Below are 18,143 nucleotides of genomic sequence, written 5' to 3'. Positions count from 1 at the left end.
AACACAGAATAGCAGGGTACCCAAAAATAAACCACTAGCACACACTGCTGCTTTTGCAAGCATACAGAAGACCACAGAATCACAAAAAGCAAAAATTGTCTTACCTTCCTCTAGAAAGACCTTCAGTTCTTGATCTGGAAGGTTCACATAGTTCTTGAGCCTTTCCTGAACAGTGTTGAGCTGGCTGAATTCCTTCACATTGAAAGCAAATGATGGATTGTGAGAGATGGCCTCAATTTGTTTAGGGTCTGCATTTTTTACTCCAACACCAAAAGGAACAACACCCTCAGTCTTTAGAGCAACAGCAGGTTCTCTGACACTGTCTCTTGATCTCCCCCCAGTCAAAACTATCAAAAATTGGGGAACATTTTCACCGGCTCGACCACCATTGGCTGGTGATAAGATGGTGTTTTTCATGAAAGTCAAGGCAACTCCAGTATTTAAACTTCTGCCACCTGCCAGAGTGAGTCCACTTACAGCTCTTAGCACCTCATCTTTGGTTTGGTAAGTGTTCAGGTAGAAGTTAGGACTTGGTCTCTCACTATGCTGGACCACAGAAACTCGTACTTTATCAAAGCCTATATCCAGAGGTTCAATTACTTTGGAAATGAAGTCACGGATATAGGGGAAGTCACTTCTCACATCATCAGAGCCATCAATCAAGAATGCAACATCCCTTTCTCCTCTAGAGGGACTTGGTATTTCAAATTCTGTGAAAGAGTTTAAAAAAGAGAGAATATGAAATAAACACAATAAAATGCTTAAATATCTACAGTACAACATAAAAGTTAGATTGTACATTTCTGAATACAAAAGAAGATTAAATAAAATAAAGTGGTGCAAAAAGTATTTTATGTTGACTAATTTTACATGTACTTGGACTTTATAGTGATACTCATCACCTCAAAACAATAGTTTTTTAGTTACTGGTGCCCACTGGTAGAAAGTACTTATTCACTGGCATGTTTGTTACCTTTCATTAACCTATTTGGAAAAACGATTCTGATAATTGAGGTGCTGTGTCATTTCAGTTATGCAGTATGTGTAATGCACCATTAGATACATCTTTATATATTAACTGAATAAAATTTTATTCAACAAATTTCTCAGATAACAGTTCATTAGAAAGAGAGTTTGGAGGTTCCATTTTTGTCACACCCCATTTTAAATGTGGAATTTATATACAAAATGAATATATCACTAACTGTTGTCTTTCTTCCTCATTTAGGGTGACCACTAGGTCAAGTATAATCTTTTTTTTTTTTCTAGGCCACTGATATAAGTAGAAGCTTCCTCTCTGATCCCATTAATCACTTCTGTAAACAGCAGTTAATTTATTTACATGTTGTTAAGTTTAAAAAAAAAATAAAAAAAATTATGGTCATGCATTTTATGATGATTATTGTTTTTATTATTTTTTATTTATTTATTTATTTTTAATGAAAAGGTGCTTAAGCTCACCTGTTACTGAAGTATCAGTCTCTCCAACAACAGTGATCAGTGGTGTCATAATTTCATCAACAACACTTGACAAGTCAGCAAAATTTCTTCTGTAGTATGCCAAATTTTCAACAAAAGCAACAGTTCTCAGGAAACGATCTTCCACTTGGCCAGCTCCAACAGCAAATGTTAAAACACCCGCTAAAGCTACACTGTCTGCAATCCTCTTGACCTCATCTTGAGATGGTCCTCCTGTTATCAAAACCAGTACCTGCTGGATCCCCTCTTTCCTACGTGACCCAGCAGCAGGCTGGAAGTGGTTGGCTAGGGCATACTGTAAGGCTGCACCAGTGTTCAATGCACTTCCTCCCATCAATCTCAGCCGAGCGATGGCAGAGAGCACATCCTGTTTGGTGTTGTAAGTGTTCAGATAAAACTCTGTACGCTGCCTTTCAGCAAATTGCATTAATCCAATGCGCACTCGCTCAGGTCGAACGTCTAGTCTCTTCACCACTTCGGTAATGAAGTCCAGCACAGGTTGCAGGTTATTTCCAACATAATTAGATCCATCCACCAAGAAGACAATGTCTCGGACAACTCTTTGGGTGTGGACTGTAGTAACATCCACAATTGTGCCTAGAAGATTTTATATAACCACAATTTTAGATATCTATGTACCCTTTAAATGAAGTTCAACAACCTCAATTTGTGCTATAGACAGTATCAATGAGCAAAAATGCAAAAGAAAAGATACATGTTTTTGTAAAGTATTTTATTTAAAGATGCCATAGAATGCATAAATTGTTCTCTGATATCTACATAAAATGTATGTGACTTAGGTAAGGGCAAAAAATCTCCGGAAACTGTTTTGCATGTCCATTTAAAACCCTAGGATTTGTCCCTAGAATGAAATGGTCTGTTATTTCCTTATGTGGAAGGGTTGTGAATAATAATGTTGAGCTCTGCTCTGATTGGCTGTTTCACAGTGCGGCTCATTTCAGTAGCTCACACAGCAGGAAGGAAACACAGGCAAAATATGTATTTCAATACGTTCTCACGCAGTTTTATCGTTGGGTAATTATGCTGTAAAAAAAAAAGCCTATTACAGGGAGCCGCTATTACTATGCGGGGCATTGAAACTGCTTTGGAATGCACGATCGCTTTTTAGGCCCTGTTTACACTAGTGCGTTTTCGTTTTAAAACGCATAGCTTTTGCTACGATTACGGCTATCGTTTACACTACTCCGGCGTTTTCGAGGTAGAAAATGGAGACATTTGAAAAAGCTGCAGACCCCGTTTTAGTTTGAAAACTCCGGGGTTGCGGTTCAGTGTAAACGGACCGAAACGGAGACTTTTAAAAATGATGGTGTGGCTTCCCACATTCGCTCTGCATATCCTTGATGACAGTGTAAACAATATGACCATGCACATTGTTATACCCATAGATTTGTATGGGTAGATTTCTCATTCGACTGCTCCAAGCACGCAGATGCGTCTGCCATCTAAATAATAGGGAATCTACCTATACATATTCGTGCTGTCAAACAATTAATCACAATTAATCGCATCCAAAATAAAAGTTTTTGTTTACATAATATATGTATGTGTATTGTGTATATTTATTATGTATATATAAATACACACACATACAGTATATATTTTGAAAATATTTACATGTATATACATTTATATATTTATATTCTTATATTTTATATTATATATAAATATATTTAACATATAAACATAACATATTTTTCTTAAATATATACATGCATGTGTCTGTATTTATATAAACATAATAAATATACACAGTACACACATATATATTATTTATTTATTTATTTAGTCATTTAGCAGACGCTTTTATCCAAACGACTTACAAATGAGGACATAAGAAGCAATCAAAACCAACAAAAGAGCAACAACGTGCAAGTGCTATTACAAGTCTCAGTTACAGCCTAACGCAGTACAGATAAATATTATTATTATTAATTTTCTTTTTTTTTTTTTTATAAAAAGACATAGATAAAATAAAATTAGAATAGAGAGTGCTAGAGTTAGAGGGTCAAGTAAAGATGGAACAGATGAGTTTTTAGCCGTTTCTTGAAGATAGGTAAGGATTCGGCTACTCGGATTGAATTGGGCAGGTCATTCCACCAGATGGGAACAGTTAATGAAAAAGTCAGTGAAAGTGTTTTTGTGTGTCTTTGGGATGGTACAATAATGCGTCGTTCACTTGAAGAACGCAAGCTTCTAGAGGGCATATAAGTCTGAATTAATGAATTTAGGTAAAGGGGTGCAGAGCCAGTGGTGGTTCTGTAGGCAAACATTAATGCCTTGAATTTAATGCGAGCAGCTATTGGTAGCCAGTGCAAATTGATGAACAGAGGCGTGACGTGCTTTCTTTTCGGCTCATTAAAGATTAATCTTGCAGCGGCATTTTGGATTAATTGTAGAGGTTTAATAGAATTGTCTGGAAGACCTGCCAAGAGAGCATTGTAATAGTCAAGTCTGGACAGAACAAGAGCCTGAACAAGGAGTTGTGTTGCATGTTCCGAGAGAAAAGGCCTGATCTTCTTAATATTGTATAATGCAAATCTGCAGGACCGGGCAGTTTTAGCAATGTGGTCTGAGAAATTTAGCTTATCATCAATCACAACGCCAAGGTTTCTGGCTGTTTTTGAAGGAGTTATGGTAGATGAGCTTAACTGGAAGGTGAGATTGTGATGAAGCGATGGGTTAGCTGAAACTACAAGCAGTTCTGTCTTAGCTAGGTTGAGTTGAAGGTGATGGTCCATCATCCAGCAAGAAATGTCTGTTAGACACACTGAGATGCGAGCAGCTATCGTCGGATCATCAGGATGGAATGAGAGGTAGAGTTGAGTGTCATCAGCATAGCAGTGATATGAAAAGCCATGTTTCTGAATGACAGAACCTAGTGATGCCATGTAGACAGAAAAGAGAATTGGTCCAAGAACTGAGCCCTGAGGCACCCCAGTAGCTAGATGTTGTGACTTGCATACCTCACCTCTCCAAGATACTTTGAAGGACCTATCAGAGAGGTAAGACTCAAACCACTGGATTGCGGTTCCTGAGATGCCCTTTCTCAATAGGGTTGACAAGAGGATCTGATGGTTGACCGTATCAAAAGCAGCAGACAGATCCAGCAAGATAAGTAATGAAGATTTGGAAGCCGCTTTTGCAAGTCTTAGGGCTTCAACAACAGAAAGCAAGGCAGTTTCGGTCGAATGTCCACTTCTGAAGCCAGATTGGTTACTGTCCAGGAGGTTGTTCTGTGTGAGAAAGACAGAGACTTGGTTGAACACAACTCGTTCAAGTGTTTTTGCAATGAAAGGAAGAAGGGAAACTGGTCTATAGTTCCCTAAAAGAGTTGGGCTAAGAGTGGGTTTTTTAAGAAGTGGAGTTATACGAGCCTGTTTAAATGCTGAGGGAAAAATTCCAGTCTGAAGGGATGTATTAACGATGTGAGTGAGTGCAGGTACAACTGCAGGAGAAATGGCTTGAAGGAGATGAGATGGAATAGGATCAAGCGGACAGGTAGTAGGATGACTGGAAAGGATGAGTTTAGAGACCTCTGCCTCAGAAAGTGGAGAGAAGGATGTATATATAAATAAATATTATGTAAACAAAAACTTTTATTTTGGATGCGATTAATCGTGATTAATCTTTTGACAACCCTAATACATATCTATGGTTGTACCTGCATGAATAGTCATGTGACATGCGTTTTAGGTTGTTTAGTGTAAATGGAGCGTTCTGAAACACAGTGGAAATGCCATTGTAAACAGAGATCGTTTTCATTCTAAAACACCGTTTTAAAGCGAAAACGCACTAGTGTAAATGGGGCCTTAATTTCACTTTCACTTTCGAGATTCACGATCGCACATACTCTGTTTATATTATGGAGCGGCAGTACTTACCACACATTTTACAAGATCAGATGCTTGTCAGTGTTGCACAGGATCTGTAAATCATTCGCCATCATCCTCAGTCATCTCTCCTTACTCTGTTTATGTGGCAAATTAAATTTTATGTTCTGTAATGTAACAGGCTACCGCTAGCAAGAAGCTAACCATTTATTAGAACACATTATTTGCTTTCCGTACCTTTCTGAATACAGACACCAACCCATCCCTGGACTTCACATCCTCTGCACAGCCTGTAATATAACATTTATTTCTATGATCTGCCATTTTCGCTGTTGTCCTCGCTTGTTTCTTCACAATACCTGCAGAACTTATGATGATTCGGCTGTGCAGGTTGGGCTGGCGGCTGGCCTACAACATGGGCGGGTATATGCAAATGTTGAGGGCGTACATATTAGTGATCCCGACTGTAACATCACAGTCAGTATTATGTTCTGATTCGCCTATTTTTCAGTGGTCTTTTGCATTCACAAGATTTACATACGAAGGAGGAAACAATGGTGTTTGAGACTCACGGTATGTCATTTCCATGTACAGAACTGTTATTATTCAACTATGCCAAGGTAAATACAGTTTTCCATTCTATGGCACCTTTAAATACTTTACATGCATCTACTATCATTACTATGCATCTAGGGGAGTGCGGGGCACAAACTAACGCAGGGTTAGTTGTAACACACAGTTTAAATATTTTCACACATGCTAGCATAACCAAATTTAAGGTATTTACAAGTTGCCATATCAACACTATATAGAGTAAAAGTGCGCCAAAATTCAAAAATCTTTTGAAGATGTCACTGAATATTTATTTTACCATAGCAAAAGCACATTTCTGGCTGAAGTAAATTTTTCACCCCAGTTTTAGTATTAATTTAAAATTAGACAATTCTGCTATTTTTATAATCTCCAATCTTTTATTAATCAATTTAGATAGTTTTTTAATGTTTCGTATACTAGCAGATGACACCAACTGGTTCTAAATTCCAGTTGCGCAGATGGGGAACATTGTAACACTGCGTTTTATGATCAGGGCACAAAACGCAGTCGCAGGCATAGTTGCATTGTATTCATTGTCAAACTCCAAAATTTGAATATTTTTAATTCTTAAAAAAAACGCCATTATTTCAAAAAGTTAAGAATTTAATTTTATTAACAAAATATTTTAGTTTGTCTTGTAATTATTTTTTTTGATTAGATCATATAACATTTTAATCTGTTATGTGGTCATGTTACAATGTGTCCCTCAGATGTTACAATGTACCCCACCTATGGGGCATTATGAAACAAAGTGACATATTTGTGCAAGAAAAGTGTGAAATTAATGTGAATAAAAATTATGCTCTGAACCTTATACAAACTGAGAATGTCAAAAAGTGTTAGGATGTACCCTGTGCTCTCTTATATTTATCTTATTAATTTATATATTTATCTATATAACTAATACTTACGAACAATGCGATGTGCTTTTTTTTATAAACAAAATGAGTATGTTTGTAGAATTCTAAAGATTACCTGTTTCAGTTGGACTCTCTGTTACAACAGTACCAGACAATGTAGAGAGAAGGGAGGTAATTTCTTTGGGCTCGCGTAGCAATATCCTGAAGTCCTTCCGCATGAAAACCATGTCACCTAAAGCTATTTGCCTGAGCTCAGCCTCATCAGCAGCCTTGGAGCCTGCAGCCAAAGTCAGAACACCCATTTGACGAAGGGCATCAGCTGGTTGTTGGACACTGTCTTTGGATTTTTTACTGGTTATGAGCAACACAAGCTGTGGCACTTGGTCTTGTCTGCGGCTCCCACTCTCAGCTGTGAGCATGCTGGTCCTCACAAAATCCAAGGCAGCACCAATGTTGACTTCAACCGACGATTTGGGTTTTATTCTTGCGAGGGCAGAGATTAGTGATTCCTTTGAACTGAATGAGTTGAGGTTGATCTCCATCCTTGGGGTGGTGGAAAACATGGCCACTCCGACCTGCACCTGATCAGGACCAATTGGCATGGTGTCAATAAACCTTTTGATGAATTCTCGCACTGCATTGATTACGATGGTACCCATGCTACTGTCAATGAGGAAAATTATATCTCTCTTCTCAACAGCCAAAGCTAAAAGGGGGGGAAAAAAGAAGAATTCTGCTTAGTCCTTCTGCAAATTCTAACCAAAATCAGGTAACCTAAATTAGTTCTCATCGTTTATTTAAATTGAATAATTAAGGTTTGGCTTGAAGGTTGTTTTACAAATACAATGTATTAGCTATCACCAATCTTTTACTTGACATAAAGATGGCATAGATTAATCATATATGCAGTAAAAATTAATTAGCATTAAGTGATCATTCATTTCAAAATGGACATTTGCTGTGACCAAAATTTTATAATATCCTGAATAAACGTACAAAAACTTACAAAACTTGAGTTATCTCTCTCCACTTGAAAGCTGTGCTACACTTGATTTAGTATAAATATTGTGTTTTAGAGAGAACAATCAATGATGAGAACAGTGATCTACAAAACTTTTTGTATGGTTCATTGGTAAACAGCATATGTTTTTAATCCTGGTCCTTGGGACCCACCACGCTGCACATTTTGTATGTCTCTTATCTGACACACTCTGTGCAGTTTATGGAGCTCTAACCTGATGAGATGATGAACTCAATCAGGTTTCAGTGTAAATGGACCGAAACGGAGACTTTTGAAAATGATGGCGTGGCTGCCCACATTGGCTCTGCATATCCTTGACGACCGTGTAAACAATAACATCATGCACATTGTTATACCCATAGATTTGTATGGGTAGATTTCTCATTCGACTGCTCCAAGCACGCAGATGTGTCTGCCATCTAAATAATAGGGAATCTACCTATACATATTCGTGCTGTCAAACAATTAATCGCATCTAAAATAAAAGTTTTTGTTTACATAATATATGTATGTGTATTGTGTATATTTATTATGTATATATAAATACACACACATACAGTATATATTTTGAAAATATTTACATGTATATACATTTATATATTTATATTCTTATATTTTATATTATATATAAATATATTTAATATATAAACATATCATATTTTTCTTAAATATATACATGCATGTGTTTGTATTTATATAAACATAATAAATATACACAGTACACACACATATATTATGTAAACAAAAACTTTTATTTTGGATGCGATTAATTGCGATTAATCTTTTGACAGCACTAATACATATCTATGGTTGTACCTGCATGAATAGTCATGTGACATGCGTTTTAGGTTGTGTAGTGTAAACGGAGATTGTTTCTAAAACACAGCGGAAACGCCAGTGTAAACAGAGATCGTTTTCATTCTAAAACACTGTTTTAAAACGAAAATGCACTAGTGTAAAGGGGGACTTAATTTCACTTTTACTTTCGAGATTCGCGATCGCACGTACTCTGTTTATAGGCTACTATTGAGCGGCAGTACTTATCACAGATTTTACAAGATCAGGGTGGGACCCACCATTCTGCACATTTTGTATGTCTCTTATCTGACACACTCTGTGCAGTTTATGGAGCTCTAACCTGATGAGATGATGAACTGAATCAGGTGTGTTAAATAAGGGCGACACAAAATGTGCAGCGCAGTGGGTCCCCAAGACCAGGATTGAAACAAAGACCAGACAAGGAAATACTGAAAATATTAAAAAAAAAAAAAAAAGCACTAAAACCTTTTTTAAACCAATTTTTTTGTTTAAATGTCCACATCTCTGATAATGTACTGTTATTATTTCCCGCTCTTCAGTTTCACTATGGAATCCCCCTCGTACATTAATTACATACCTTCTGGGAAATCTGTTTGAATCACTATGGTGCGCTGGGCGACCCCATTAATGTATGGCAGTATCTGGTCACCCACGCTTGCCATTGTTCTGACATCAGGAGCAGACACAACAAAGCTTTTGTCTGTAGCAATAGCTTCCAGTTGGGCAGTAGCAGAATCACCCACAGCAATGCCAAAGGTGTACACACTGGCCTGCTTTAGGGCCTTCTCGCCCTGACTGACATCATCAGTGGACTCCCCAGCACTGATCACCACCAGCACCTGGGGTACCCCTTCCTCAGCCCTGCCTCCTGCATCTTGACCCAACAGACTGTCTGCCACCTCCTCCAAAGCGGCCCCCAGATTTGCCTCATTACTGCCAGGGTACTTAAGCCCCCGGATAACACTGAGGACATTCTCTTTGTTGTCATAGCTATTGAGATAGAACTGAATCTCAGGGTCGGCACCATAAAGCACGAGGGCTACACGGATTGCGTCCCTGCCCACGGCAAGCCCTTCAATCACTTGGACAGCCAAATCACTGATGAGGGGGAAGTTGGCAGCTCCAATGCTCTCTGATCCGTCAATTAAGAGTACAAGGTCGGCTGGCGCAGGGGCTTTGAAGGGAAGTGGAGAGAGGACAGAGAGACAAACAAAATATAATGCAAAACGTGTGGGTTAAAAAAAGGAAAGAGGGAGGGTGAATGGGGAGGGGTGCAAGCATAAAACATAATCATGGATAATTACAATCCATCATAAAAACACAACACAAACACATTATACTGCATGTCTGCTGAACCAAGGAAGATGCTCTGCAACTTTTTAATTTTCATACTCTAAATAGCGTAGAATTAAGTTGTGGGGTTTTAATTTACAGTGTATTTAGAGTAATTGTGTGTACACAAAGATTCTGTATTGTTTATGTGTTTGGGCCCCTCTAGAAGCTGCCTAGGCAATTGAATCTATTCATCTTCTTGTGTTCAGTCAGACCATGCAGACTCATGTTACAGTATTCAGTGATAACAGCACCAGTCATGACCCTTCTGTCTCATCTTTGGACTTTCATAAATATTTTTTATTGTCACTTCTTTCAGCTGTACTAGCATTTTTCACTTATTTGATTGTTAAAGATATATTGAAAGGTTTGTCCCATTTTGAAATAGTCAATCAGCTTTATGTTACAAACATGAGCCATGATTTACTCCTTGATAATTGACTGCAGGTGATATTAGGGGAGGGACAATGATGTTCTAGACAGCATCTGATGCAAACATGTCTGTAGTATAGGATGAGTCATCAATAATTTTAGCTTTATTTTCCAGAAGAGAGAGACTGTAAATGTAAAATGCATTCAATGATCTGCTAAAAGTGGAGTTTGTCATAATTTTGGAGCACACTACAAAATACTACTGATGGCTGAAGGCACACCTACATAGACACAAAAAGGCACAAAACTTTTACCTTCAGTTTAAGGTGTCTTTAATGTTTAAATTCAGTGAAATATGCCCTTTGTTTAGTCAACAATTCAAAGATGAGAACATATGGATTCATCACTGTCTTAATTGTGGAAAAACACTTTTTTTACTTAAATGGTTACACAGTGAAGACAGTCAGCACACAAACACATAAGAATCAGACATTAAGCTCTCAAGACATAAGCTGTGCTGGGTGGTTAGCCATCATCAGCTGCTGATGATCTCTAAGACATAAATCAGTGATATGACATCTAAAGAATTTAGGCATCGGTTTGGAAGTGAATCTAATTTTTTTTTTTTTTTTTTTTTTTAAGAATTTAGTAGAGGAATGTATGGATAAATAAGTGAATGGATAATGGCAGAGAGACAGAAAGACAGTGGGATGGATGTTGATAGTTTTGAAATTATGTTACATCTCAAAAAATCCATTATTTCATGTCTATCTGCGCAAATGCACTAAAAACAGCAGGAGTCACCGCATGCAGAAAATGTGACCATGACAAAACTAGTCATGTTAACAGTGGGGAAATTGTTAATTGGGTTATTTTAGTTTAATTTTTCATGAATTACCCATAGTCAATATTAACTGGCTGTGGCCGGTCCCGACGCTGACAGTAACTCTTGAGACCTTTCAGGATTGGTGGTGTAAACTAAAAATTCAGTTATCCGTTGAATTGTTTTTGTTCATTAGGTGTTCTGAACAAACCACAGCAAACTGCTCTGAATGGCTTCTAGGTATTTAAATAAGTTATTTACTCTATAAACTGTAACTGTTTCTCTTCACTGTCTTGAATATGAGGTTTCAAAGTTTTAACACAAGTGACCAGCACTGATGGGGGTCTTATGAAAACGTTCCTATAGTTACTTGTTGTTGCACAAGTATTGCTACTTGCTCCTATTGTTACTTGCTGTTGCACAAGTAGATGTAACTAAACTTAATATTAAACAATAGAGCTTTGCAAAGAACAAGATACCTAATTTTAAACTCTCCTTCCAGTCACGGGAAAATAGCACAGTAAAATTTATATGTTTTTACCCATAACATAACATTCACATCTCAGAGAAGGGCAAAGAAATTTAAAAAAATAAATAAAGATGGATTAAACTTACCTTCCTGAGCTTCAAGTTTATGAAAAAGGCCAAAAACCATTACACCCCAGAGGGCATAAAGTAACAACCGGCTCTTCCCCATTGTCCACAATAGACAGCTGGAAAAAAAGACAACAAAACTGCTTTTAAGGTTTTGGGAAAATGTACAGCATACTACAATATATGGATACTCTCACAAAACTTCCTTTATTTCAGATAGAACTTACTCAATTTCAATGGCACTAACACACATGGGAAGTCGTGGCCTAATGGTTAGAGAGTCGGACTCATAATCAAAAGGTTGGGGGTTTGAGTCTCGGGCTGGCAGGGATTGTAGGTGGGGGGAGTGAATGTACAGCGCTCTCTCCACTCTCAATACCACGACTGAGGTGCCCTTGAGCAAGGCACCGAACCCCCAACTGCTCCCCGGGTGCCACAGCATAAATGGCTGCCCACTGCTCTGTGTGTGTGTTCACTGCTGTGTTCACTGTGTGTGTGCACTTTGGATGGGATAAATGCAGAGCGCAAATTCAGAGTATGGGTCACCATACTTGGCCGTATGTCACTTCACTTTCACATGACTTTTGTTCATCCGCAGTCATCTGACATAACTTTGCACAGTTTGATAATGTTTTGCTATCAAATTATAGGTATCAATATTCTAAATATAGTACCTTAATAGGTTGTTTGTGTTCTCATCTTATCTCATAAAATATAACATAAACATTCTCTGAAATACCTCAGGACTGTTTATGCTTATTTTTAGGAGGAGAGGAAAATGTTTGGCAGCACAGTGAGATTTATGTGACCTGTTTCCACCCCATGAGCCAAATCCACACAGCTGTCAGATTTCAGGATTTTAAAAGGTTTTCTTCCCACATCAACTGTCCTCACTTGCCAGTAAAAACCACTAAGCACTACACAGTCCACACTCAGACAAAAAGCATCAGAGTACTGGACACAAACAAAAATGCCATAACATGCAGACAGACAGATACCACAACACAGTATGTCCCCTCCCTGTTGAGCTCAGAATAACACTGAAAGGTTCTATTGTAAAAACTTTCAGAGTGGAAGACTACAGGAAAATAACTCTATATAAATATTTTAATGCAGCCAAATTCTAAATAAAACTGTTTTCCTTTATATATTTTACTGTTTATGTTGTCAGTCAACGGGATAAATATGAAATAGTGACTGAAACGCAGCCCTTTAAGAATACATAACCAGCTCTCCCTCCCAAGAAGTTAGTATGCACAAAAATACTAATTTATAATCGAGCCGTCGTCTGATTAAATCAAATAATACATACAAGATAAGACAAGACAATTCCTGTGCTGTGATTTCGGCTATATTTGCATGTAAAATTAGAGAAGCAACATAATATCTATTTGAACTGAACACGCTGCTCCTCTCAGCCGCTCACTGAACAGAGAAAGAGGTGCGTGCGCGCTGACCTCGCGCCGTTGCGGCAAGTACCAGCGATCACAGAGACTCGCTAAGGTTTGTCAAAGAAGTCGCTAGATTTGTCGCTAGTCACTTTTGGGGAAAAAGGTCGCTAGGGTGGTCTGAAAAGTCGCTAAGTTGGCAACACTGGCTCGAATAGCTTCAGCATCAGCGACTTCTTATAGGACACAATCGCTGTCAATCAAAAGGAGATGCAGTCTTTCGACAGATCCTCCAATCATCACGCAGAAGCCCGGAGTCCAGCCCCGCCCACTCCTCCATTCACCCCCAGAGACGCTGAGCGTCCGGGGGCGGGACATAATCGCAGCATTTATCCAATGAGCGTCTAGTTTTGAAGCACTGAAAAAAACTGTTCAAAGCAGCCCCATTGAAGTCAATGGACGCTGGGCTTCAACAGGCAAATATGCTACCGGAATATATGAGAAGGAAATCGAGTCACCTGCTATATGTAGCTGATTCTGAACGAACTCGTCTTCGAGATGAACGTGTTCTAACGCATTTTTAATCAATAAAATGTTAACACAATAGTACATGTTTGACCATTAATTTTTTGACATTATAGGGGAAGCCGAGCTTCCCTTGCAGTCTTAAAGAAATCCCCACTGGTATAATGACACAGGTATGACATAGGTATTACAAGGAGAAGGTGACTTATGAGGACATTGCCCCATGTCCCCACTTTTCAAAATGCTTAGAAATCATACAGAGTGAGTTTTTTGGGGGAAAGTAGAAATGCACAGTCTCCTGCTAAGTTTAGGTGTAGGGTTGGTGTTGGGCAATAGCACATACATTTGTACAGTATAAAAACCATTACGCCTATGGGATGTCCCCACTTTTCACAAAAACAAACATGTGTGTGTGTGTGTGTGTGTGTGTGCGCGCGCGTGCACGCGTGTGTGTGTGACCAGGAAAAATAATATGTAATAAACAGAATATATACCAACATAAATTTGAATTTCATGTTGACATCACTGTTTTCAATTCACAATTTCAAAATGAATATGAAAAAAAGAAAGTGATTAATCACATCTGAAATAGCTAGAATAAAAAAAAAAATTGTAAGAAAGAAAGAAAGAAAAAGATCTTTACACAAAATTACTTTATGAGTTGAAGTTGTTTCGGTTGGCATTTATTTAATTTGGATGCAGAAAAATACTTAATTTTCAGACTTCATCACACAATGGTATTACATTTAAATTTGTTACAAGTAAATTTATAGCATATAATGTAACAATGTGTAGTTATAATGTGCCCAATATGTGCCAACTAGTGGTGTGTCTGAGAAATAATAACTGCAAGCACAACCACATGAAAAACTGGGCATGTGAATTGAAAATCAGAATCAGAATGAGCTTTATTTGCCAAGTATGTTTACACATACAAGGAATTTGTTATAGTGACAGAAGCTCCACAGTGCAACAGAAAGACAGCAACAGGACAGGACACAGATAATAAAAGAATAACAACAATTAACCAAAAGGCAATTTACAAAGCAGCAAAAACACAATATATAATATAGACAACTATGTATGTACAGGTCAAGTATGTGCAAATTAGAAATGAGAAAATAAAAATAAAATTAGTGAGTGTGGTGAATGGATAGTGTATTATAATTGTGCGTTCCACGTTTATTGTTGAGTGTTCATGAGATGGATTGCCTGAGGGAAGAAACTGTTCCTGTATCTGGTCATTCTGGTGCACAGAGCTCTGTAGCGTCGACCAGACGGTAACAGTTCAAAGAGGGAGTGTGCTGGGTGTGAGGGGTCCAGAGTGATTTTACCAGCCCTTTTGCTCACTCTGGATAAGTACAGCTCTTGGAGAGTGGGAAGGGTTGTACCAATGATTCGCTCAGCAGTCCGGACTACCCTCCGTAGTCTCCTGAGGTCAGATTTGGTAGCTGAGCTGAACCGGACAGTTATAGAAGTGCAGAAGATGGATTCAATGATGGCGGAGTAGAACTGTTTCAGCAGCTCCTGTGGCAGGTTGAACTTCCTCATCTGGCGAAAAAAGTACAACCTCTGCTGGGCCTTCCTGACAATGGAGTCTATGTGAATATCCCACTTCACGTCCTGAGAGATGGTGCTGCCCAGTAATCTGAATGACTCCACTGCAGTCACAGTGCTGTTCATGATGGTGAGTGGGGGGAGAGCAGGGGGTTTTCTCCTGAAGTCCACAATCATCTCCACAGTTTTGAGCGTGTTAAGCTCCAGGTTGTTAAGACTGCACCAGACAGCCAGCTCCTTAACCTCCTGTCTGTCAGCAGACTCGTCACCGTCCTGGATGAGGCCGATCAGTGTGGTGTCGTCTGAAAACTTCAGGAGCTTGACAGAGGGGTCTTTAGAGGTGCAGTCGTTGGTGTAGAGGGAGAAGAGCAGTGGGGAGAGAACGCAGCCCTGAGGAGCTCCAGTGCAGATGGTACGAGTGCTGGATGTGAATTTACCAAGCTTTACTAACTGTCTGTCTGTCAGGAAGCTGTTGATCCACTGGCAGACGGAGGTGGGGACGGAGAGCTGGGTTAGTTTATTTTGAAGGGTTTCCGTGATGGTGTTAAAAGCGGAGCTGAAGTCCACAAAAAGGATCCTCACATAAGTCCCTGGTCTGTCCAGATGCTGCAGGATGAAGTGCAGTCCCATGTTGACTGCATCATCCACAGACCTGTTTGCTCTGTAGGCAAACTGCAGGGGACTTTATTAAAGTCCCCGAGAATGAGTCCGGGTGTTGCTGTTCTGTGTCTGTGATCAGAATCAGATCAGTGAGTTTCTGTAAAGCTGAGCTCACATGCGCTTGCGGTGGAATGTAAACACTCACGAGAATGAACAAGCAGAACTCCCGCGGCAAAAGAACGGCTTGCAGTTAATGAAGAGAATTGTTGTGAATTACTGATATGCACATATTGCACATAGAAATAAAGACACAAATAAATATAATTAATTATAACCTGGGCAATACATAAAAATTGCCAGTGCAAACCACAAAAATATTTCTCAAAGAACATTGAAATCATGGAAATCTCTTTTTAATTACATTAATTACCTAAATAATTACATTATTTTCAGCATCATTTTGTTGCCTTATTCAGTAAAGATGTAGAGAATAAACTATTAAAACTGATTTAGTTATTTTTTTTAATGCCCTAGCATTAATAATGGGATGGAAAACATATGTTTGTACCAAAACCAAGCTCAGTCAAAAAACCTTAACCGAGAAATGAGAATTACAAGGTGTTTCAACATTGTCCTCTAGTGGACTGAGTTGGGATAACTGCTTATCGCTGGCAGTCTTTCTCAAAGCAGGCCCAACAGAGGAAATCTAATGCCCACACTCTCAAGAAAAATGTGCAAAGATTGTAACTTTAGCTCGTCGCTGGGGCAGGTATACACTTTCATACCTTATCTTACCCTAAAGGATGCATATCAGCAACCTATAATTCTGTGCGTGTTTGTGTTGACAATTACATATGTTTGATTATATGTATACGCAAGTCAATGGGAAAGTGCTGCAATGGATTAAGGTTTTCTGGTGTTTTCATGGGTCCACATCTGGTTCTGCTTCACTTAAGTTTAATGCCTCAGCTCTAACTCTCCCAGCATTCTTTGTCCATCTGGCAAGGACAATGGAAAAAGTGTTTCACATCACCCTGTCTTTACAGTGCTGGTCAGAAGGTGCGATTTGAATAATGTCTATAATGGTATAAACATACAAAAGACCTTCCTTACATGTTCTAATTCTTGCCTCTGTTTAAACAAGCTCATAATCAGAATTAACCTCATCCAGGTATGTTAGATATCATCTTAATGAAAACAAAATCAGCATAACAACTTAACCAGAGAGTTAAGACATAATTTTGCAATATATCCTTCTAGAAAAAATTTTTATTTTGACTTTAACATGACATAATCATTAAGGTAAGTGTAATCATATCACAAATACATGATTGCATTCTGTAACAGTGGCCTCAAAAACTTTCCTGCTGAATTTTTCACTCTTAACACATCCTTAGCACAGAGCCCCTCCTCATGTATTTTACTTATCAGAGCATTTTGCTCTGCCTCTTCTGCAATGCCTCTTCCTGTGTTGCAAGAAAAATTCCCTCTTTCTCCAAAAGCTTTGGAATTTAGCGCACCCACAGAATTCTTAACATTAAAATTACAATTAAGAAGTAAAACTGCCTACACATTGTGTGCATTGGAAAAGTCATGCAAACAAATTAAACTTTATAGGGTAGAAAGGGTGCATACACAGCATACTTTAGTAAAAATGGGTTTTGGCACAGTTTTAGAAAGCATGCATACAAATACACTAAAGCCCACACCATCTTGTACAGTCTCACTTATGATCTTAAATGCTCCTTTTACAAAGACATATTTGCATGACTCATATATAACAAAGCAACTTACCGCTGGAATACAGAATTCAGAGTGCTGTATTCCGTAGTCTTTCTGTGGAATTTCAAATAACTGCAAAATCACAACTCTTTAGGTCATTATCTTCCTGGTATTTCCCTTCTGTGAACTGTTCTGGATGGGTCAGGCAGAGATGATGCTGATAGCTCGCGTGCTGGAGCTCTACTGTGAGACTCTCGTCCGTTGAGCTGACTGTGTGCTCTCGAGAGGAGCAGTGCCACTCACTCCAGCCTGGGACAGAACACACAACTCAGAGAATCCTGGAGAAAAGCCACCCAATTTTTCCACGCCTCCTACTTTCCTCTGCATAGAGAAGAAGGAAAAAGCACAAAGAGGGGAAAAAAGTGAGCGAGAGAGAGTCATAAATGAGAAACAGACCCAAGGCCGTATTTGGTATGGCTGTTCCTTATTGGGAAGGTGATGTAACAAACCAACCAAAGATTTTTTTTTTCTCCTTACACTCCTCCAACTCAACTTGTATCCTTGGCTACCCACTGAATGAATAATCACAAACACAATATATGAACT

At 38.6% G+C, this 18,143-nt stretch overlaps 1 protein-coding gene across 1 annotated transcript in view; it reads right to left on the bottom strand.

The window, feature by feature from the left end:
* LOC306877224 (collagen alpha-3(VI) chain-like) overlaps positions 1 to 17,856 on the bottom strand; it is a 59,339-nt gene extending 41,483 nt beyond the window's left edge. The window contains exons 1-6 of the mRNA XM_079428857.1: positions 17,610 to 17,856; positions 11,767 to 11,864; positions 9,202 to 9,798; positions 6,900 to 7,490; positions 1,462 to 2,076; positions 105 to 710 (exon numbers count right to left, since the gene is read on the bottom strand). Coding sequence (XP_079284983.1) covers positions 105 to 710; positions 1,462 to 2,076; positions 6,900 to 7,490; positions 9,202 to 9,798; positions 11,767 to 11,848 — 2,491 coding nt within the window. The 5' untranslated portion in view covers positions 11,849 to 11,864; positions 17,610 to 17,856. The remainder of the gene's footprint in view (positions 1 to 104; positions 711 to 1,461; positions 2,077 to 6,899; positions 7,491 to 9,201; positions 9,799 to 11,766; positions 11,865 to 17,609) is intronic.
* Between the last annotated feature and the right edge of the window lie 287 nt (positions 17,857 to 18,143).

The sequence above is a fragment of the Barbus barbus genome, assembly GCF_936440315.1.
Source record: "Barbus barbus genome assembly, chromosome: 11".
NCBI classification, from domain to species: Eukaryota; Metazoa; Chordata; class Actinopteri; order Cypriniformes; family Cyprinidae; genus Barbus; species Barbus barbus.
The sequence above is the reverse complement of the archived record's forward strand: the minus strand, read 5'-3'. Positions and strand labels throughout refer to the sequence as shown.